The 23109-nt window shown below is 40.4% G+C and overlaps 1 protein-coding gene across 6 annotated transcripts in view; it reads right to left on the bottom strand.

Moving 5' to 3' along the window:
* The window catches only part of NRG1 (neuregulin 1), a 228141-nt gene that overhangs the window by 170054 nt on the left and 34978 nt on the right, over window positions 1-23109 (bottom strand). For all 6 annotated transcript variants that reach the window (XM_059156384.1, XM_059156382.1, XM_059156383.1 and 3 more), the window contains exons 2-3: window positions 12729-12906; window positions 3670-3791 (exon numbers count right to left, since the gene is read on the bottom strand). In XM_059156384.1, coding sequence (XP_059012367.1) covers window positions 3670-3791; window positions 12729-12906 — 300 coding nt within the window. The remainder of the gene's footprint in view (window positions 1-3669; window positions 3792-12728; window positions 12907-23109) is intronic.

Below are 23109 nucleotides of genomic sequence, written 5' to 3' on the forward strand. Positions count from 1 at the left end.
CATACCAGGATCTTTCAGCAAGGCAACCCGTGTAGAAATTATCAGACCACAGTTGTGTATGCATTTGGGTAATACGGGAGAGATGAGCGAGACAACATAAAACATAATGACTAATATTTTGTAGAACATATCAATTAAAATCTCAAGGGGAGCTCTACACAATATAATGTTTTGACATCATGTACTTATTTTTAAGACTTTTTTTCTAGGACCTCTAGAAGGAAATGAAATTCTTGAGAATTCCACTCTCTCAGCCCAAGTCAATAATAAATACACAGTTAGGGAGAGAAGGTTTGGCCATGTGGCAGTTTATAACCACAGTAGAGTACTCTTTTTCCCTCTGAAAGAGTGTTTCTGTGCTGTGTTTGCCCAGATTTCTAAGGAAACAGGGATGTGACAACACAAGTTCGTGTATCTGAGTCCCAGCCTGAGTCCCAGAGAGCACCAGACCTGAGCTGAGCCTTCTTTGATAACTGGAATTGATAGCAAAGTCAAAGAGAGCAGCAGAAGAGGCTGAAGGGTCAGGAAGATGATTTCTTTTCTTCTCGGTTGTGCTGCAACTAAGCCCCTGAGGTGCTGGGGGAAAAGAGAGTCTCCCAATATGCAGAACACACTGGCCTTGTTTTTAGGGGTGGCTGCCAAGCCACAGGCTCTGACGAAAAGCAGACCGCCCAAAGACTCTGAAGAGAGGGGTCCTTCTAGGCGGCCATGTTTCCAGTTTCACTCTCCTTGATTGAGACCATGGTGGGTACTCGACCAGAAGGCAGATGCTTCGTAAACTCTCTAGGTCTTTCAAAATGGTCTGGCATGTAAGTTCTGCCAATCAGATTCTTGCGATGGGGGGACCTGATTTGGGAACTAAGAAAACAGTCACACAACAGGAGTTAAAATGGAAAGAATGTCTTTAAAAGAGCCGTGAAGAAAAATGGCCAAGTGAGATCATAATTAGGTCAAAGTTTGTAATTATGAAGAAGCACTTTGAGAGCAAGAGAGGTAAGAAGATAAAAGAAACAGAAGCTTCAAGAAAGTATCTGAAGCACATTAAAGGCAGAGACACTAGAGAGAAGATCCAGAAACTCCTGTTTACTTAAATCTTTAGACATGTCCTGGGCTATGCTTTCCTCCTTAATGCCCAGTTATCATGGAGTTGTAGCTCTTCCCAGAGAACCCCTCTCCTTATGCCTCACACCCTTCCTTCTGTTTTATGTTTTGTTTTGTTTTGTTTTGTTTTGTTTTTTCTCCCCTTCACAAACCAAAGGATCTACTTAAACATTCCCAAACACACAGCCAGGTACAAAGTGAGCCCTACTGGATCAGAAATTCAAGAAATCTGGGTCCAAGTCCTCCTTCGCCCCCAAGTATCTTGTGATTCTGAATGTGCCTGTTTTCAGACACATGTTAAATTCACATTTATTTTTAAATACAATGAGAGGGTTGGAAAAGGATGAACTATTCCTAGGGTTCTGAGAAGAAAATAAAAACAAGACCACCTTGCATGGTAATTGAGATTCTTTTTTCTCGCTCAGGTGCTCGATGCAAGTCAGCAAGACCTCATCTTGTAAAGATTTTAGTTGGTTGTTTAAGAATGACTTCCTTAAAATATTGTGAGAATTTCTCTTTACTCTTGTCAGGTGAGAAAGACTGATTATCAAAAATATCCCGACTTGCATTTCTCTAAGGTCAATACTAAATATTCAAATTTGAGACCAGTTCTCAAATGAATTAATATCGAAAAATGAGTTAGAGGTCTCCCCTATGAGAGAAATGCAAAAAGCTGTATTATCCCTCAGCACCCTAAAATTAATAAAAAAAATAAATCCTATGGGCTTTTGCCAGGAATAATACAGTAGTAAATAATTCACTGCTTAATCCTATAAATCAGAAAACATGGAATAGTATAATGGTACTGTAAGCACTCAGTAAGACCATGACACTTATTCTAATTGTATTTTCCTGCGAATTTATAATATACATAGTTCTACAAATCTAATCCAAGTGTCAAAATCATAATTCAATAGCATTTACCACGGGGAAACACAATGAAGCAAGCCAACAACAGGCTGAGAATAAGCTACTAAACACAGCACAATAGGAAAAAATAGAAAAAAAGAAAAAAGAATAATCCACTGAAATTAGTTTTTAAATGTGTTTCAAGTTAGCATCCTATAAAATTCCTCACGGGGTAAAAATAACGCCAGCAACATGCTTATTGCTGAACCCGTGCTGATGCAAAAGTAAAGTGATGCTACATTTACTCATATAAATTTTAAATGACTTTTACATTTTCAACTACAAACACAGCTCCTAAAAATAGTGATGGAAACTACTTTCCACTGTTGTCCTCTACTCTCTGTGGAGGGAGGCATTTAAAATTAAAGTAATGAACTCTGATTACCCCACAACAGAGAAGTTCACTGGGGAATCCAGAGAAGGCTGGGGATTAACCTGAGATTTTTCCCAACCCTGCTCCATATTTTTATCTTACTCCCTTCTCCCTGTCCCAGTAAGTCAACAGACACCAACTCCATCAGTCTCCTACGGAGCTGACCCTTCAAGTTACTTTTGCTCTCCCCTTCCTGGCCCTGCATTTTACCTTCTGGTCTGCAGAGACCAGGCCTCTGTGGTGAGCACTCTTTTCCCCTCTCCTGCCTGGAGGGGAGCAGTGTCCTTAGGCTTGGCTTTTTAACACCTGACAGGGCTCGCATAGGCAGTAGGCAAGTGCCCTCATGCCCAAGGGAAAAAAAGAACCAAAGGGTATTCTGAAGTCACATTTTATTATTTCAACAGACAGAGATGCTCACTGCTTTAGCTCATCATAGGTTTCTAGAGATGATTCCATCAAATCACAGAGGAGCTAGGTATCCCGAGCAGACACCCACCAGTGCGGGTTCTTTCACTTCTTGGGACAACTCCGAGAAGTTGCTGGAGGGTGAGCGACACCTTCTACCTCCAAGTCATTCATTAGTTTAACCAATATCCCTGGCGCCATTCTTAGGAAAGCAGAAGCTGAAGACCAGACATAGTAGGGAGGGCTTTGCCTCGAAGACTCTCATAATTTCAGAACTGATAGGCCTAACAAAAAATGGATAGGCCTCACTGCTATGACTCAGAGCCAGCTGTATTAAAAACACATGTGAGAACATTCAAACTTCTAGGACTGAGTCAGGATCGTACTCTGTTAACATGTACACACTACATATATTCATATATAATATACATATGTACATACATATGTATGTAATATACATATATCCTGCATATACAAATGTATTCTGTATATAAATACACACACATATATATACACACACACAGACTTTGTTACTGACAGAGCCAAAGACTTGACAGCCCTCCCTGACAGATTTAAAGAGGAAGTATAATCTCTCTTAGTGGCCCAGCCTATCCCTGCCATTCATGACCTTATCGACATTCTTAAAAAATAAGAGTCTATGTATATTTCGGATTTATATCACCTCCCGGGGTAGAAGACATACCCTTATCGAAGTGTGTTTTATGGAGGACACCCAAGATACTTGAAGTATATGGTTTTCTTTCCATGTTTCTTGTTTGTTCACAGTGAGATTTAACACACGGGTTTATTACAACTCTCACCACATCTCTTGATTACTTTTCTCACAGCCTGAGAAATGGAATGTAGTAGGTATCTCTTACCATTTGAATCCACAATGGTGATATTGGCAGAGGCACTGTCATTTCCTAATTTGCTGGTCACTTTGCACATATATTCTCCAGAATCAGCCAGTGACGCCTTGTTAATGCGAAGTTCTGACTTCCTGTAAGATCAGGACCAAAGTGGGATAAGCATATTTCAAGGAAATACAATGACCATCAAAGTCTATTTCTCTGTAGTTGCAGGGTTCTCAAACTCCCCCTCCCCACTCCCCACATACCACCTAAAAACACAGCTTAACTAATACACAGATGTATGATTTACCAAGAGTAAAGATAAGATCACATTTAAGTGATACTATGGACACAGCCTTAATTTTATCATCCAGGTTAGGAATTTAAAGAACATCTTCTCTCATTTTTCTTTTTATTCTTCTACCACCACCACCACCAAACACACTATGCCTCAGTTTTTTATTTTATTTTATTTTATTTTCAAACCAACTGGTAAATGTTCTTCCTTTCTATATGTAAATGTCCTCAGCCACTAGAAAGATTTAAAAAGTGTAAAATCATTTACAGATCTGGTAAGGACAGAACTTAGGCAGGCTAGAATAGATTAAAATGCTCTACACTTCCTCAGTAAAGTAACATCAGGACTTAGGTTAATTTTGAATAAAAAGGAATTACAAAAGAATGGGAATTTATCTTTGAGATGATTCACATTGCTAGGAGCATAGAAGAACACAAATCGTTCTTAAGATTGAAATAAATATAAACAGCAGCACATAATGTCATAAAACTGCATATTAAATCAACAGTCAACATTGGCAGCATTGTGATTTGCATCTGTCTGTGTTTTACTGTTGCATATAGCCAATAACTTAAGCAGTCTCCATGATTTAAAAACACAGAACCAGGGGCACCTGGGTGGCTCAGTGGGTTAAGCCTCTGCCTTCGGCTCAGGTCATGATCTCAGGGTCCTGGGATCGAGCCCCGCATCAGGCTCTCTGCTCGGCGGGGAGCCTGCTTCCCCCCTCTCTGTGCCTGCCTCTCTGCCTACTTGTGATCTTTCTCTCTCTCAAATAAATGAATAAAATCTTAAAAAAAAAAAAAAAAAAAAAACAACAACACAGAACCACTGGGGCTGGTTGAGTTTACTGAAGACATTTAAAAGCATCTCTGTCTACTCACTCCTGGTCCTGACTGCCTGGGCTCTTGGGATGACAACAAGGAAAGAAGGCAGGAAGCAAAGACAGCAACTCAGAATTCTATGCAAAGCTCCCATGATTTACACCGTCCTAGTTTTATAGTGAATTTTCTGGTCTCCTTGTCATATAATATTATTAATCAAATTTCAATCAGTTGTTCTAATTTAATTAATAAAAATTCAACTCCTACTATTCTCTTCCAGTCTACTGGATGGAACCACCCATCTGGTCCCATATGTTAGCCTTATGGCTTTCCATCAAGGTGCCTTCACTTGTGCCCTTTCGTCCTCCTAGGATGGGGCGTCCCGTATTTCCAGATACTGGCTGACTTTTCAGGACCACCTCAAGTGCCAAGTCTTTCATCAAACCTTTCATAACCATAGAGCTGCTGCCGCTCTCTTCTTTGTCTAAATTCTGATAGCCTGGAGTACCTCTTCCATGATCCTCAAAGTTCTTGAAGTAGATCTTATTTTTCCAGCTAGGACATACACTCTGGGCGGGGGGAGTCCATAATTTAAACTTCTTGGTCTGCTCACAGTTCTATGCGGACATGCCACTGCTTTGTCCTTGGCACATCTTCAAATGATATTGGATGAATGTGTGAAAAAATGAAGAAAATATTTGGATGCTCTCACTTAAGCTCACTTCAGGACCTAATGTTCCTAACTGTTGGCTGCTGGAAAGGAAGATGCCCTATTAAGAGGGCAGAGACCGTCGGAGAGGTCCAGACCAAGGCAGCAACAGTCAAACCAGCATGTGGACTGAGAAATGAATGACTCAGAACAATGTCAACAAGTAAACTTGAGAAAACAAAGGAAAGTACTGTACTCAAATAAATTCTGGAGACATCAGGTTAAACAAAAACAGGCTTTCTGTTGTCAATCCTGAGGAATTCTTAAGTTTTTAATATGCTAACATCCGTTGGCTCTCTAAGAGGGAAATCTATTATTTGGTTACTCTCAAACTTATATGATGATGGAATCTTAGTCATCCACATAGCATAACTGCTCCTATTTCCTGAAAATGATGGTATACAGAACAAAGTTGATAAAAAGTGGATCTAATATAAAAACAGCCTGTTTGACTCTAATGGGGGGAGGTCACCAAGGGCCATTTATGCATGTATATTCACATGTTAATCAGAGGGATTCGCCACAGAAAACTTTCGCTGCAGTGTATCCCTGTGAACAAGACAGGGCTTTTTTTCTATGCTCAAATAAATATGCTTACAAAGGGTAAGCACCTTGGCAAGTTGATATTAAGATCTAATTATAAACTACTAAAACTTTTAAAATGATCAAAATACAATAATTACAGTTAATCTAAATTGTGTTGACTGTTTAAGCCTGGTTTGGGAGTATTCAAATCTGATGTTTTTCTTAATGGATTATCAGCTATTTATACAAATCTGTCCATACATGCCAAGTTTCCTTCATGACACACACCTGTGAAGACCAGTCAGAAACAATACAAATACTACAATAAGCTTGTCCAGCCCCAAACAGCCCAATTCGCTGGAAGAATTTTCATGTACAACCATGGAACCACTAACAATCGTGGATAGATAAATCATGAAGAACATCAGTTTGAAGAAAAATATCCCGGTTTTCAACACAGAAGAAAAAGTGAACTAAAATAACAAAATGGTTAACTTGTCTTGTTAAGTCCCCGATACTAATTCTAAGGTATCACAACAACCAAAGAACATACAACACCTCAAGATTATAATCATTCCAAGAACGCTCCTTTCCCATTTATACAAGCTGAGGGACAGTCCCTGATGGTAATGTGGGGAGTTCTTTCTTGACTCTGTGCCATTACTATTTTAACTACTGAATCAGATCAAACTATAAGAAACATGATTAAAAAAAAGAAAAGAAACATGGTAATCAGTTTTACAGTTAACATAATCTTAAAGGGACAGTTCTTAAAAATTCTCCTAACAGAACTACACAGTGTTTCCTGGAATATTATTCCAAATGATGTTAATAAATGTTATGCTTAAAAGAATAAGAAAAGGTTTTTTTCTATGTTCAAATAAATATTGCATTGAACGAAGTTAAACAGATCTCTTTACAACAGTACCTCTTAGTGGGTTTTATGCTAACTATGAACAAGATACAGGTAGCTCTTTAAATATATTTCACGGTTGCCATCTAGAAAAGAAGACTATTTGAGGAGGCTCTTGAAGATGGAAATATGTCTAACAGGAAAAAGAAGGCATATTTTGAGTGATAAAGAAGAGTTTTTGAACATTCAAAAAAGGGGAGGGTGCCTTTCTCTTTGGAAAGATTCAAGTCTGGATAACCACCTGTCAAGAATATCTCTATGCAGCAAAAAGATTAAATTAGATCAGTGGTTTCAACTATTTTGAAAAAAAAAAAAAATCCTGTTTTAAAACAAAAGCTTAAATCAGACCCTCATATTCAAAACTATCATCAAGAAGACAAAAGTGTTCGGGTCGAGGCGGTTGGCAGCCCATTTTCAATTCAGTGGAAACTTAAGATTCTCCAGGAACACAATGGGAAAACCAATGCTCCAGGTGATCCGTGGGACTCCTGTGAACTCCAATGATACACTGAACTCTAAGACTCTTTGACCCATGGGTCCTAGGGTACAGGGTGGGAAGTAGGACAAGAGAAGAAATAGATGAACCTTTCTTGAAAATTACACATTGCAATGATCTGGAGCTTTGACAAGGATGGATACAACAGTCTTGTACTCTCTTCAATCAGCTACCATATGCTCTCCACGGGAAGGAAGTGAACTTGGAAAAAGTGTTGAATTCCTATCCAATCATCAAACAAATTTTTTGCTCTTTAATTGATGAGTTCTCTAGAAATCTGGAAGGGGTTGATGTTTCAGTGGACTTTCATTTTCTAAAAGTATTAAAAAGAGTTAACTCCCATAAAGTGAGTTAAAAACAATGCTTGGAATTTGGTAAGCTCCCAGTAAGTGTTAGCTATCATCACAATTATCATTTATATTCCTGCCATATTTAGGATTTTTTTTATAAGCACACATTACTTTTAGATAAAAAAAAAACAATACTATGTAAAAATAAATTAATACAGACTGATTTAAAGATGAAAGTTCTAAATTTCTCCTTTTTTTATATCAAAATGCAATCTATATTCTTTGAATAAGTGCTCAAGGATGGATTCAAGGTTCCAATAACTACTGTCCTCTTGGTCTTTTTAGGCTTGATTCGTCCACCACAGTTTATGGGCCAAGACAACTTAACTCCCTGCATATAGTGATTATCTCCTCAGCTTACATAAATCCATCTGATCTCTAAGGAATCATATATGAACACTGTCAGTTTCTGTGTGAGTGTGTGTGCGTGTGCTCAACACAGCTTCAGATACTGTCCAACTGCCAATAACAAGAAGGGTACAGGGGAGGGGGAGAGGGTTTCATAAGCAAATGCCATACTGTACAGAACCAGGCACTGTACCAAATGCCTCACATAAGCCATATGAAATAGGCACCGAGTAGTCCCATTTATATACTGAAGGAACTGGAACCTTCCTTACATATAAAATTAAAATAACCTGCAGGAGCTGCTCAGCCGATGCAAGAAGAGAATGTGTGTGAACTTTTTCTAGAAGAGAGTCAAAGGACCCGCGATCATGGACAACAGAAGCAAGAACTCCCTTCAAATTTTTGTAGAAATTTGACAAGACCAATTGGATCCAATTTTAAACACAATTAAAGTAGGTGAGAGCGGAAACAAAGAGCTGAGACAGAACTATGGGCAACAAAAGAATGTGCCATACACGAAACAATGGGAAGCCAGCCTTTCGTAGGGCCAGCATAGGACAGATATTTAAATGAGGCCAATCTGACAGCCTCAAATTTGAATCGGTTGCGTGCTATGCTCTTTAACCAGTTTTCTTGCTCAAAATGACCCACCAGGCAGAGGAAGCAGAACAAAGGGATAAGCTGACGCTGGGGCAGTTTCCATTTTTTTAAACTGGTTCCTTACGCTGCTTTGCCAAATACAACAAACACAGGCTCAGATATAAATTCAAAGTCATAGGAAGAACATATAAGAAAGTAGTTTATTAGTAGGAACGGGGGCAAAAGGGTGAATTGAAATTGCTGACTGGTGTGGAGTCTTTTCACAACACTAAGGGATGATAAGGAAATTCCGGCTGCTGTGTACGATCTAGACTATTCGGAAAAGAAACCTAGACTAAGGATGGGAAAAGAGTTAACATTTTCCTTAAAATAAAGACAATCCCAAGGCAATCTTACACTTCACAATGAAATTCACCTCTGCTTGGTCGATGAAAGCCTCAGATTAAGTTTAAGAAACGAAATAACTCTTGCAAACCATTAACAGTTTCAATATCTTAGTAATGGAAAATGATGAATATGTAGATGAAACTGAAAAATGAGGGTTTTTTTTTTAAATTAAAGACATTACCCTATGTCTGTAGGTGTCCGTAGCCCTGTGTTGTGCTTTACTCTACATAGCAAAATCACCAGAAATTGTGCATAAACAGGAAAACAGGAGGCATGGAGTCAGAACTATTTTAAATAAAAGCTTAACTGGGGCGCCTGGGTGGCTCGGTGGGTTAAAACCTCTGCCTTCAGCTCGGGTCATGATACCAGGGTCCTGGGATCGAGCCCCGCATCGGGCTCTCTGCTAAGCGGGGAGCCTGCCTCCCTCCCCACCCCCATCTGCCTCTCTGTCTACTTGTGATCTCTGTCAAATAAATTAAAAAAATAAAAAATAATAAAAATAAAAGCTTTACTATTCATCAATATTAGATCTACAGCAAAAAACGGAACTTCCTTCATGCTCAGGGCATTCGTTTTTTAAAAAACGGGTAGAACAATAATGGTATCCATTCTCTTATGGTTATAGGACAAGTGGAAATAATAGGTGCACCTTGCAAATGTTAATTAAATTTAGATTCGGTTTGGTCCTTTAACCTTAAAAAACAGATGACAACACTCATGGCTCACTTTACACAAAGGGTCTTCTTTTTGGACGATCAGATATAAAATGTTTTGCCACGAGTAATTTACAGCCACATAAGTGGCATAAAACATCTTTTTGTTCCCACTTAATTCTTCCCAGCAAGGCTACTGTTTAAAAGAAGTAATTTCTGAATATTGGCCTTTCTGGCATAATGGAATTTTATTAATATGTAGACAGTGCTCTTAGCTGTCTGGACCTATGAAGCCAACATGAAATTGCCTTTCTGAATACTAATGATACTTTTATATATGTCTATCCAAGCCATGTAACAAATTACCTCTACAGGCAAATACTTACAGTTTGCAAAACCAATTTCTCCATACCTGTCCACCTTGCTTCCTCCCAGACATCCTCAGACTGACTACTCCCAGTCTGAAGATGCTTTGTTCTGTTCCTTCAGCCTAGATAAATCTCTTCTCCCTCCCTTCTTTCTTGGCAGCCTCCTCGGTCCCAGACTGGGTCCCCTTCCCCTTCCCATGCTCGCCCCTTGCTATGGCATTTCATGTCTGTCACTACTGTAGCGCTTAAGACTGAGCATTGTTTGTTCGCCATCTCTCTGCCCTCTAGACCACTCATCTTTGTGTACCCAGCAGCTTGTCCCATAAAGGGCAGAATTCCCATCTTGCTCCCCCACTGACCTCTTTACTGTCCTATAAACAGAACTTGCTACTGACGACCATTCCGCTCTTTCTCTGTCATGGCCGGGCCCACCCCACCCAGCCAGGCAAAGGAGATTCTGCCCCATCAGCAGACACAAATCTACCTCCTCAGGACTCCTCGTGAAGCCCTCTGGGTCTCTCCTTCTTCCCAGCCTCATGGCACTTAGAATTAGTAACCTACAATTTAGCACTGGGTTTTGCGACATGTATGATAAGCTACAGCATACATTAGGGACATCTCCCTGGTTGAATCTTGATTTCAAGCAGAATTTACCTTAACATAAATAATAATTTTCTAAATGGTCACTATTTGCAAATCGAGGGACCTCTTGAAAATCCTGAAGCACCCCCCCACCCCACCCCTAGCCCTAAGAGGGCTGTAGCAATGGCCTGGAACAACTATGTTTCGGATAAGGCTGAACCAGAGAAGCCCATACAATCCATGACCTCCTGGGGGAAGAGATAACACCCATGCTTCTCCCACTTCCCCACACTCCCAGCATAAAGCCTTCTGTGGGCGCTTAAATATTACTGATACCATTTGACAGCTGTGCAGAAAGAAACAAGACATTCTCCTGCACATGAAGATAACTTAGTTTCTTACTAACGTGTTTAATTGATGAAAAACAAACAGACACCAAACTCTACTCCATCCAGTATCTAAAAGTATTTTTTTTTCTTGTTAAACTCCTCTATAAGTATCATAGCTTTTTCTTTCTATTCACTCATTCTACCACTCTATGCCCCTCCCCATATGCACATGCTATTAAACATGCATGCCTTCCATTTGTAGGAGAAGGAATAAAGTGTTAAGGAACCCAAGAACAGATCTGTTTCCAGCTTGGTTTCTTACTACTTGTGTGACTTACTACTTGTGTGACTCAAGGTAAGGCAGAACAGTGTTCTGAATATTAATTTCTTAATATGCAAAATTAGGCCCCCTGTACAGTTCAACTTCCCTTACTACCTAGGGGAATGTTGTAATACATAAATAAGATTATGTAAAAAAAAAAAAAAAACACATGCCACTTTGCAGTGTTATTTTCTGTATCTCTGAAGAACCACCTGCTGGAGAAATTAATACCCACTCTTTTTTCCCCTACATCTTATTAGAGAACTTCCAAGTCAAAAGATCTTGCCGACACAATCAGTGACAAGAACAAGTAGCACAGTTAATAAAACCACAGAAACTAGGGGGGAAATTCAGTAATTATGGTTATTACAGCAATTAAACACATTGGGAAGATTCAGTTAAATTTCCATTATGATCACTTTGCTGTCTCTTGTTCGTGAATGTGTGACAACTTTTTGGTAGGTGTTCTATAAAATCAAAGTACAGGAGGAGATTCTTTTGTTGCTGTTTCTGCTATCATCCCTGGGATTTCACTGGAATCCTCCGAGCGTGCGAGGAAAGGAAATGTAATCTTTCAGCCTAGAAGTACTATTATCCATGCCACATTGACTAAAGGACTGTTTTACAACCAAAACGCTCACATAGTTATCTCTTCCCTAATTTCAAAGTGTAGTGTGATAATAGAAGAGGGCTTCTTAGGTGAGGAAGTACATAAAAATGGAGAGGATGGGAAAATAAAGGAGCCTCATTTTAGAGCAGGTGTAGACACCCGTCCAAGATGTCACAGGAACCACATGGAGCCCTTCCAATCCATCATGGTCCTCCACCAGGAAGGCAGGATGATTTAAGATTCTGGTAAGCCAAGATCACCCGAAGTTTTAATGTCCTACATGGTCACATAGCTTCACAAGATTGTCAGTTAAAAAAATCTTACTGGGTATCACTGGATGTATATTAACCTCTTACTTGAAAATGATTCAAATTCAAGCGATGGTGTTCTCTTCCCATAAATCTGGGTATTTACTGAACTTCATTATGAAGCAGGGGTGTTAACCTTGGGAGGCACTGGTACTCTCAACAGCATTTGCCTTATTTTAAAAAATCTAATTTTAAGATGTAACATATTCCAATTACAGCAGCTCTCACCAAAACTTCTCCCTCTACACCTCCGGCTCTCTCCCCATCCAATCTTTTCTTTCCTCATCCAGAAGTTGCGAGAAACAGAAACAATTTCTGGTCATCGTACAATGAACAACCTTTTTCATTTATTAGAGATCATAGCTTTTTGATAAGTGAATTCATGGACTGGGGCTGTATAAAATCTTTATATTTCCTATCCTTCAATGGCTAGACACTGCCTCTGCTATTAGATGCATTACACTTACCCTGGCTTTTTTTGTATCTTGATGTTTTGTGGTTTGTTCTTTCGGTTTAATTCGCTCCCATTCTTGAACCATTTGAATTTGAGAGAGGAGTATTCGGAGCTGGTCTCGCACCGAAGGACGAGTCTAGAGCCTGCGGCGGACTCCTGGCTCCTCATCTCTTTCAATCGGGGAGGCAAAGCTAAAAAAAAGAAAAGAGAAGGAAAAAATTCTGATTATCTTTCAAAGAGAAATACATTAATTTCAGGTGAGCTTGATCAAGACACCATTCCCAAATGTTTTACTACCTGAGAGAGAGAAAATGAGTCAGCCAAAATGGACCCCGGCTTGAATGCCCAAGTAAAACATACTTGGGCACTGGGGGTGGCGGGACTAGATTATAAAATATTCTAGATGATTACTTCCTCAATCTTTACATTTTTCTGACGCCATTAAAAATCCTGGACATGGCTCATTTCTAAACCACTATGCTAGGGGTGCCTGGATGGCTCCTTGGGTTAAGCCTCTGCCTTCCACTCAGGTCATGATCTCAGGGTCCTGGGATCAAGCCCCACATTGGGCTCTCTGCTCAGTGGGGAGCCTGCTTCCCGCTCCCTCTCTCTGCCTGCCTCTCTGTCTGCTTATGATCTCTTGCTCTGTGTCAAATAAATAAATAAAATCTTAAAAAAAACAGTAACAACAACACTATGCTCAGGCCATCATCATAATCATTATTATTATTAGTTTAAATTCCAGTATAGTTAACATACAATGTTCTGTGAGTTTCAGGTGTACAATATACAGGCCACTATTTTTAAAGCATGTTCACATCTCAGATCACAAGTTACCTTTACCATAATTCTGTAAATAGCAGTCCTCATAACCAAGTTTTAAATCTGGTTTTAAATCTGGGGAAGTTTAATTGCAGAGATGGGTAAGTGACTGACTTTACATGGTTCTAATGTTTCTGGAGAGTCAGTCAGACTATGTATCATCAGAGGTGGCCCAAGGAACAAAGAGAATTCATCACTCTTAACAATGTTCCTTTCTTCAAGACAGAAATTCTTCGGTGACAACGCTCTTTTATTGGAACTAAAGTTGCTGTCCTACAATGAATGTCCATTCTAGATGCCTACTATGCACCTGTCAAATTGTCAGTTTGACTGCATTTAGCTCTTCCATAGCTTCTCCATAGAGACAGGAAGTACTGAAGTTGTGCGTTAGCCTGTAGAATACATGAAACACCTATATACTATTCTTACTTTCAGCAGGACTGCTTAGAAGAGTATCTATTCTCTATTTAAATATTTATGGATAAAATGTTATAAAATCTGAGATTTGCTTCAAAATAAAATGATAGTGGGGAATGGACAGACATAAAAATGAAACGAATTTCCCGATTAGTTAGTTGGTCATTGCAGAAGTCAAGCAACAGGTATACATGGTGTTTGGTGATACCGAAGATTCAATAGAGTACACCTTGTTTTGTCATAATAAAAGCTTTTGAAAAAGAAAAATATAAGAGCATAATGAATGGACTTTCCTCTGCATACAACAGTTCACTTAATAATCAACGTCACAGAACCGGAGCTCTCAAACAACTCTGTTTCCACAGAGGCTTAGAGAAGCCAACCACAAAGTCCACTTCTGCTCCAGTCCAGGTTTTAATAGAAAATCCCGAAAAACAAACCCATGGAAATTAAGACCGCCCCTCCCTGATCCAGGGCATAATTGTTTACTGGGTATGGTGACCAGGACTCCAAGGACAGCAATCAGAGCACGTCAGACACGAACAGGAAATGAAGCGCCTTTCCTAATCAGGGTCTGTTTGCTTTTCTACAATTCTGCCCTTACCAAGTAAATCAAAAAGATGTCAGGACTAAGTGTAGGAAGGTTCCTGCAAATTATACCAAAAAACCATTTGAACATTGTGATGTCTCAGCAGTGCTCCTAAAATTACACGTCCCCTTTTTACTTACTTAGGGACTAGGAGATGCGACGGGGAAGCAGACACTTGAGGCGTACACCCAGGGACAAGGCAGAAAACTCATTTCACCTGTTCTTTGCCTTTGGTACCTGTTGATTTTGTCTGGTTCTCGTTTTCTGACAGCTTGAAAATAAGATTTACTTCTGAACAGATTTCACAGGAGTTGCTCTTTAAGATGGGGTCTGTGAATCTCTCTTTTGGAGGTTTTTAAAAACAGACTCAATTCTCCTCTATCTGGAATTATGTCTGCATGGCCTCAGTAACTCTTTAAGATCATCTTCGATTTTGTTCAGCCCAGTGAGGGTCTTGAAGGAACAGATTTGCTGGAGCTCAATGGCACCAAAGAAACCAGCTTACGTGTATTGAGAAAAATAAATTGCCTTGTTATTTCACGTATTAAACTAAAAGAACTAGCTTGCTATTTTTTGTTGGTTTTCACTGAGTTTTCCATTGAACTTGGCACACCACCCAAACTCTCAAGGTTTATTCCCTTGCCCCACAGCAAAATGTTTTCACTGCAGTATTTCAGAAATCCTTAACTCTCCGTAAGCACCGTGTCACCTCACCCACTGCTCCATACCACTGCTTATCAATACCGTCTCAAAAGAAACCTGCCAGGCTTTGGATTATTTAGTGCGAATTGGACAATTTTTCATCAAATCATTTGCATCTTTTTCCTTTTACTCATTCCTTTTCTCCCTCGCACCTCTCCCTCCCCTCCCGTCTCTTTATCTACCTATCTATGATTTACTTATCTAGCACCTGGGTTTCAAATGTGGGAAAACAATCAGACAAATTCAAATGGTGGGATATTCTGCGAAACAACAGGTCTACACTTCAGAAGTGCTGATGTCACGAATGATCACAGGAGATGAAAAGTGATTAAAAGACCTGACAAATACATCCAACGTTGTAGCTTACACCGTGTAGCTGTCACGGACTCCCGAGTCACCGGAAACTCTCTGAAAGCTGTTACTGGGACTCGTGGGGGAAACCTGAATCAAGGTATTGTATCATCATGGAGTTTCTCAAGTGTGGTCACTGTGTTGCGGTTGCGCTTAGGCGGCATCTGCTGCGGTATTCGGGGTGAAATGTCATGATATCTACAGTTAAGTGTCGAACAGTTCAAGCAAATAAGGGAACGCATGCATACACAGCCACATCAACACACACACAGAAAAAGACAAAAAGGAATCTTGGTTTCTCTCTGTTGGTTTTTTTTTTTTTTTTTTTTTTTTTTTTTTTTTTTTTTTTTTTGCCTTTTTCGTCTGCTCTTGCTGCAGTTCAATAAAAGGCTCAGGATTTCATTAGGTTTTAAAATCTTGGTTGAGTAGGCCATCGGGAAGGGGATTCTTGGGAATATTTGAGATTTCATTTAGAAATGTATCTCCTAAAATTAGAGCCTCCATTAAGATTCTGTGAGTGAGGGGTGCCTGGGTGGCTCAGTCAGTTAAGAATCTGCCTTTGGTTTAGGTCATGATCTCAAGGTTCTGGGATAGAACCCCATCCCATGTCCGGCTCCCTGCTCAGTGGGGAGCCTGCTTCTCCCTCTCCCTCTCCCTCTCCCCCTGCTTGTGCTCTGTCAAATAAATAAATGAATACATTAAAAATAAATAAATTCTGTGAGTGCGAGAGCCCTGAAATCCTCATATAGTTCAATGCCATATCCATGACTTTGGGGCTCCAATCCCTCCTTCGATGGGAGGAAAACAATCACTCATCTGGCCAGTCAATGCTTATCCCTTCCTCTGGCATTTCACGTGCAAAGAGCCGCACCTCTCTTGTTTTCAAGAGGTGATCTGCGATGTAGCGCTGCAGAGACCCTCAGGCAGAAAGTCTATTCCCAGTGAAAGCATCCACTGTGGAAGCTGACTCCGTGTATAAACATCTCTTCATGTTTGGGCTTCTGGTGTATCTATACCGAAGAGCCCAAGTCCCTACAACTTGCACAGAGTTCCAAGTTCATCGGGAGTGCAGAAGTTCCCAGGTGCAGAAGTTCCCAGCTACTCTAACTCTGCAACCCAACAAGTTCGCTTGGAAGAATGTCCCTGCTGTATCCTTCAGGGTGACCATCTAGGACATGAGGATACCCCATTTTTCAGAGAAAGGCTCTTTCAAGGAGCTAACTTAAAATCCTGCAGAGCATAAATGGAGAGACAAATCTGTATACCACCAACAGAGCCACACCCCCCTGTGGCCTTGGTCCTCGGTGTTGTCAGTGGGACCTTCCAAGAAGTACCATACAGACGTCCACGCTCATCCTGCTGGTGCCCAGATTCAAGTATCCCGGAGACTTGGCAATGACCTAAAATTCTTCTCTGTCTCCTTACATAACCACACTAATGGAATAGCCCAGGATATTTCAGATTCTCCATAAAATGCAAACTAATATTGAGCATTTATGATTTGTGCATTTTTTCTCATCTACCTATAATGAGGTAGTGGAAAAAATTTTTCTCTTAATATATTATAAAATAATAACTATATTTTAATGGAAATCATTTCACTATGTATGTTTCCTAGTCAATGCTTTGCTCCCATGAAATAATCTCATTCATTTCATTAACAAAAATCTACTCCACCAAGTACTTCCTAATACTCAGATAGAAGTTCCTAAGGTGTGGGGTCATTCCTAAACTGGAAAGCAGTGTTTTTTCACTGAGTACTTGGATTTTAACACTGCAAAGAAAAAAATGTGTATTTGCCTCTCAGTCCCCAACTAAGAGTAAATAAATGGTCCATCATTTAAAAATTGCTTTAAGGCAAAGGATGCTAAGTTAATGCTTTGAATACAGTAAGTGTTCTGAGAATCTCAGACATGATTTAATTGTCTTTGTTCTGCCACCATTCAGAATTTCACTTTCGATGCATTTCTGGAGAAGCAGAAGTTCAACTCTCAAAAACAACATAACAATAGAGCAAGTGTTGGGCAGTGTTTGCTGAAATGGATTTCGAACTTGCTTGACATTGATATGAATGTACCAACACCCTTAGAAATATATCAACAGAAACAAGACAGTAAAGTGCAAAGAAAAGCAGCCTTTAAGAAACAGAAACTCCAGAACCTTCAGATGGATGTCACACACTTTACGGGCATTTCTTTTTACTGGCATGATGTGTTTTAAAGCCTTTTAGAAGATCACAAACACAGTCTTCCGATTCTAACTCAATGCAAGTAGATATACCAGGACATTTAAAAAGTCTATTTTTGCACTTCTATGTTTCTTTCTCTTTTCCCTTAAGACTTGATTGATTGATTGATTGATGGGGATGGGGAGGGGCAAGAAAGGGAGAGAGAATGCCAAGCAGCCTCCCTGCTGAGCACAGAGCCCCACATGGGACTTGATCCCACAGCCCTGAGCTCATGACCTGAGCTGAAACCAAGAGCCAGACGCTGAACCCACTGAGCCACCCGTGCGTCCCTAAACTTCTACGTGTCTTATTTGATAATGTCACACAGTGCAGGAAAAAAAATAATTGTGGCCCAAATCTTTATTTTACATTCTGACCACACAGAACTTAAGGCCATATGTTCATTTATTCCAGACTTTGATGTGTGAATAAATACTTGTGCTCCAGGTAAAACAAATGCATAAAAAGAACGATTGCTCGAAGGGATCCTCCTGTTTTAATCGCCTACCGTGCACGTGTTTTAAAAATATATTCTGTGCTGCTGCTTCAAATACTATACTGCATTGTTAAGAACAGGAAACCAATTTTAGCACGTGCGGGGAATCAGGATACGCTGACAGCGTGTGACCCTAGATAAGTTGTTGTTTCTGTGTATGGAGGACCTGACCACGCAGAGCTGGCTCCTATCATGACTCTCCCTGTCGGACTAGTTCATCTGAAGAGCTCCAGCACACCGAACAAATTAAACAGGAAACCTGCAAAATATTATCAAATATCAGTGAGCTTGCGGCTGTGATCCGGGGAAACTTCCCCTCCCCACCCCCTCTACAGTCCTGACATCACACATGTGCAGATCACGTGGTGAAAACTGGCTGTTGGTGAATGAGAGCCGCACGCATACCATCACTCAGTCCTTTAAGCAGAACACTGGCCCTTTTCTGTAGTCATGCTAGAGGTAAATGAATTACTGGCCTCCCAAATTCCTTTCCTGGTCGGATTTCTCCCTCACCGGACCATCTTACGTGGAAGATTATAGTCTGGCACAGAGCGGAGGCAGCTAATGTTTTGCCATCTGGTCTTCTGAGCTGTGCTCACTGCTTTAAGCTTAAAAGGGAAAATGTATCTTATCAGGTTAAATTTTGTAAATACAGCTGTGTCAAAGACAGCAAATCCTGGCGGCAGCGGTAGTTCAGAGTGCTCCGTGGATTACCACGCTGGCTCCTGATGCATGGAGTGGTCTGAAGGCATAGTAAGAAACTTACAACCCAACAGACCCCTTGTGTGTTGCCGCACGTGGGAGCACGTGTTCACATGTGTTCACACTGGCCCATGCTCCTGCTGAGTCATCCTTCAGATAGACTGTCCCTGCCTCTGCTTAACTGAGTCCCCCGTGAAGGAAAATGCACCTGCTCTTTGTCCCTGTGTATTCAGCAGAGGTATCTGGAGGATGAGCTCAAACATGAGGGTGACTTTGTTTGAGAGAAAGTCACTATAAGATTCAAGGTTTTATTATAAAGTATTCTCAAGCTAACTCCGTATCACTGGCAGCAAACCAAACCTAACCAGAAAACACGTTAGGAATATGCTTCCAAGTGTGGTTAGGATATCTGGACTCCAGAAATACTAAGTTAGCAGGTCTGTGTCCAACTTCTTATATGGTGCAAGGGGGTGCGTTCACACTGCTGAATACCTTTATGAGCATACCGGATAATCCTCATACCATATGCACAGAACACGTCATTACACAACGTAAAAACAATAAAATGGGGGGGGGCAGTATTTCAACATCTAACTTCAAATATTCTCAGTGGTGGTGTCTACAGACAAAGCTGGCTTCTTCCTGCTGTTAACTCTGATTGCCCAGACACATCCATTTCCATTGGAGAGGACTTTTACCTGTGGATGGGCTCCAAGTTTCCCTCCTCCCAGTTAACTGGTACAAGTTAAGTGAAACAATAGGATTCTTTTAAATGTCCTATTTGAGGGGCTGAGCCACAATCAGCCCCATCAAAAGGTAGGCATATTCTAAGACCCCAGAGAATAATAATCACATTGCATATCTGAATGCCATAGCCAACAGGCAGCATTTTAGAAAAGTACATGTAAAGAAAGAGGAATTTATCATTTAAGGAATTTATCGTTACCAAATCAAAGGAGATGTAAGAACAGTTATTAGTAGGTGGTCATAGTCTCTATTTGAAGGATTAGGATATTGGTTGTGGTGGTGGAGGTGGTGGTGGGGTGTGTGTGTGTCGATTATGATTAGCACTGTATTCAAACATTCAAATGTTTATTAGATGCAGGATGCATAGGATTTGAGGGGTCTAGCACAAAGCAGAACCTCAAGTACTTGTAAATAGAACAAAGGATCTAGAAGATACTGAGAAAGTAGAGACCCAGGTCCAAAAGCTATTCCAGAGGCCACACCTACCTTCTCAGAAGACTTATTATTGCTTGGAACAAAAGGGCCCCGTGATATTATTTTTTGTTTTAATGCATTCTACCAGATTAGGACTCTTTATTCTCTCTGCCATATAATGCTGAAGATAAGGAAATGTTAAATATAACAGGAAAATTGTCAAATTAAGTAGTAGTCTCTCCTTGGGAATTTTCATGATCTCCTCTATTTCTCTTCTCTGGTCATCACTGTTCAAACATTCTCTGTGGGAAGCCAGTCTCAGTGAGGATGCCGGTCATGGCGACTACGGCCCTTCCTGTGCTCTCCGGGTCCTACACAGGAGTCTCACCAGAAGCCAGGTGTGCACCCACTTCAGCAAGAGGAGCCAAAACATTGAAATATTATCTCCTCTGTCTCCAAATCAAAGTCGATCGTCTTTGTTGATGGATCCTAGTCCACAAGGTGTAAGTTTGTTCCCTTAACTAGTAAGTGTGCTCTTTTTTTATAGTCAATACATATCCCCAAATTTACCATTTCTCTGCAACAGTGGGTAATTATTTTACAAGTGAGGATGGGGTGGGCAGTTATATGGGAACTTGAACTTGCCGGATGTCACAAGGCTAACACACGGAGACTTGAACCCGGGACTATCCTCTCCAGCAAGGGGTGCTTCTGTGCAGCTTGAAATGAAGGCAGGAAGAGGGGAGAAGGACCGCAGACTCAAAATGAGGCAGACTATTCCATTCCATTCCATAGCCACTGTGGTAATTTTCTGTTTCTTTCTCATAATAAGCTATATAAACCAGATCACCTCTCCACGTATGTCTGCGGGCGATTTACAGCACTGCAAAATTCTACGGGGAACAATAAGTACAGATTTATTAGGTAAGAGAATTTTTCTGCCTGAAAATGGATACTATGTTTGTTGAAATTAGCAGTCTTCTTCTCTATGGTTCTATAGTTCTGTGCCCAGTATTTCATAAGCTGAAGGCCAAAGATAAAATTATAAAACTACCAGAAGAGTGTTTCAAAAGTCTATGAGATAAAGTTAAAATAAGGCCCTCTTAGTACTTTACATGAACTGTTTTAGAATAGCAACAACTAACACTTATTGAGTACCTACTGTGTGTCAGGCACTCTTCCAAGAACTTTATGCCCACTCTTTTTAAGTTTTATAGCCATTCCAGGAGATATGTATTACCACCCTTATGCCCAATTTACAGAGGAGGAGATAGACACAGAGAGGTAAAGCCACCTCCTACTGTCACACAGCTGGTAATACTGGCACCGGTATCTAGACCCCAGAAGTCTGACTCCAGAGCTCCTGCTCTTAAGTAGTAAGCAATAAACGATTATTTGCTACGTTGGCTAGGCTCCTAGGTCAAATGTCAAATGTAATATACTGATATCTTAAGAGTAACCACAGTTTCCTGATTACATCTGGGATATACTACATGACAGGTTGTTTCTGCACATATTCCCAGGACTAAAAACTTGAGAGAGAAAGGAGATAGGAAAATGGCTGAGTTTTCTAAGCCACTTTGATGATTTGTAGGGAAATCCAACAAGACAGAACACTTGAAATTGGTATACCAAAACAATTTTTTTGAACTGGGTGACTATCTGTCCTCTGCCAAACGTCACAAGAGTAAACCATGCTCTATCTTCCTCCCGCGTTCACTGAAACCCAATATCCCCTGTGTAAGGATACAGCAACAAGAGGGTCTTAACAGATGAACGTCCTTTCAAGGTGTAAAGGCAGTACACGGGGACAATGGATGCTGGATCAAATCACAGCAGAGCTACTGGCGGCTTCAGGCAAGTGTTTAGCACGGCTGCCTAATGAGTGCTGTCCCCACAGCTGCCCCCAATTATAGGTGCACCTCACTCATGGACAGAACCTAGACGATGTCCCACCAGCTTCCTTTAAGGGCATCCGTACACAGGGCTGAAATGGATGCATTTCAGTTTGGCCTAACTGATGTGCAGCAAATTTCATGTGATGTAAGTTTATAAATTTGATCTCCTCTGTGGTCAAAAAGTAGTGCTTTCTTTCTCATTTGTTGCACAAAGCTGCCCTATTCCACTCCACTACGTCACTTAAAAATGGAGAAATGGAGAAATATCTCATCACAGCCAATTCGATATTATATTTATTTGTTTTCTTATTGGAATGAGGCTTTTCTCTTCTGATGTGTTTCTTGCTTAAGTAAATTTAGCACATTAGCATGACCGTGATGCATTAATATTTATCTTCATAACCATGATTTCTTTGTTCGAACTGAATTACAATCATTTAATTAACTGATGTCACGAAAATTCTCTTTTTTTCATTTGAAAGAAGGAAATTATACAGACAGACGTTCTAAACCAGATAAAATTCCCAGGTTCGATGAGTTAGCCCTTGATTATAATTAATTTTAAACAGTGACAACCATGTGAAGACTTTTAAGTGTGGCATAAAACACATGCATCAAACCTAAAGCCTGGTTTGTGAGCAAAGCCCTTCACTGATCTACCAATGACAGTTCCTCATGATCTATTTTTCACATGGCCATTTCCAATTTATTCCTTCTATGCAGAAGAAGAAAAAGAAATTTAGCAGTGCTAACCATAAAATAAATGCATTCTTTTGGGACGTCTATTGCTTCGTTATTTAGGCTGGTCAGCTTTCCTGGCAACCACACATTTCTGACTATTCCTTTTCATTCACAGATAACTTAATAAGCTGGATGACGGGGTGCCTGGGTGGCTCAGTGGGTTAAACCTCTGCCTTCCGCTCAAGTCATGGTCTCAGGGTCCTGGGATCGAGTCCCACACAGGGGTCTCTGCTTGGCCGGAAGCCTGCTTCCCCAGCCCCCTCTCCGCCTGCCCCTCTGCCTACTTGT

This window comes from Mustela lutreola, chromosome 18 (genome assembly GCF_030435805.1).
Source record: "Mustela lutreola isolate mMusLut2 chromosome 18, mMusLut2.pri, whole genome shotgun sequence".
Classification (NCBI taxonomy): domain Eukaryota; kingdom Metazoa; phylum Chordata; class Mammalia; order Carnivora; family Mustelidae; genus Mustela; species Mustela lutreola.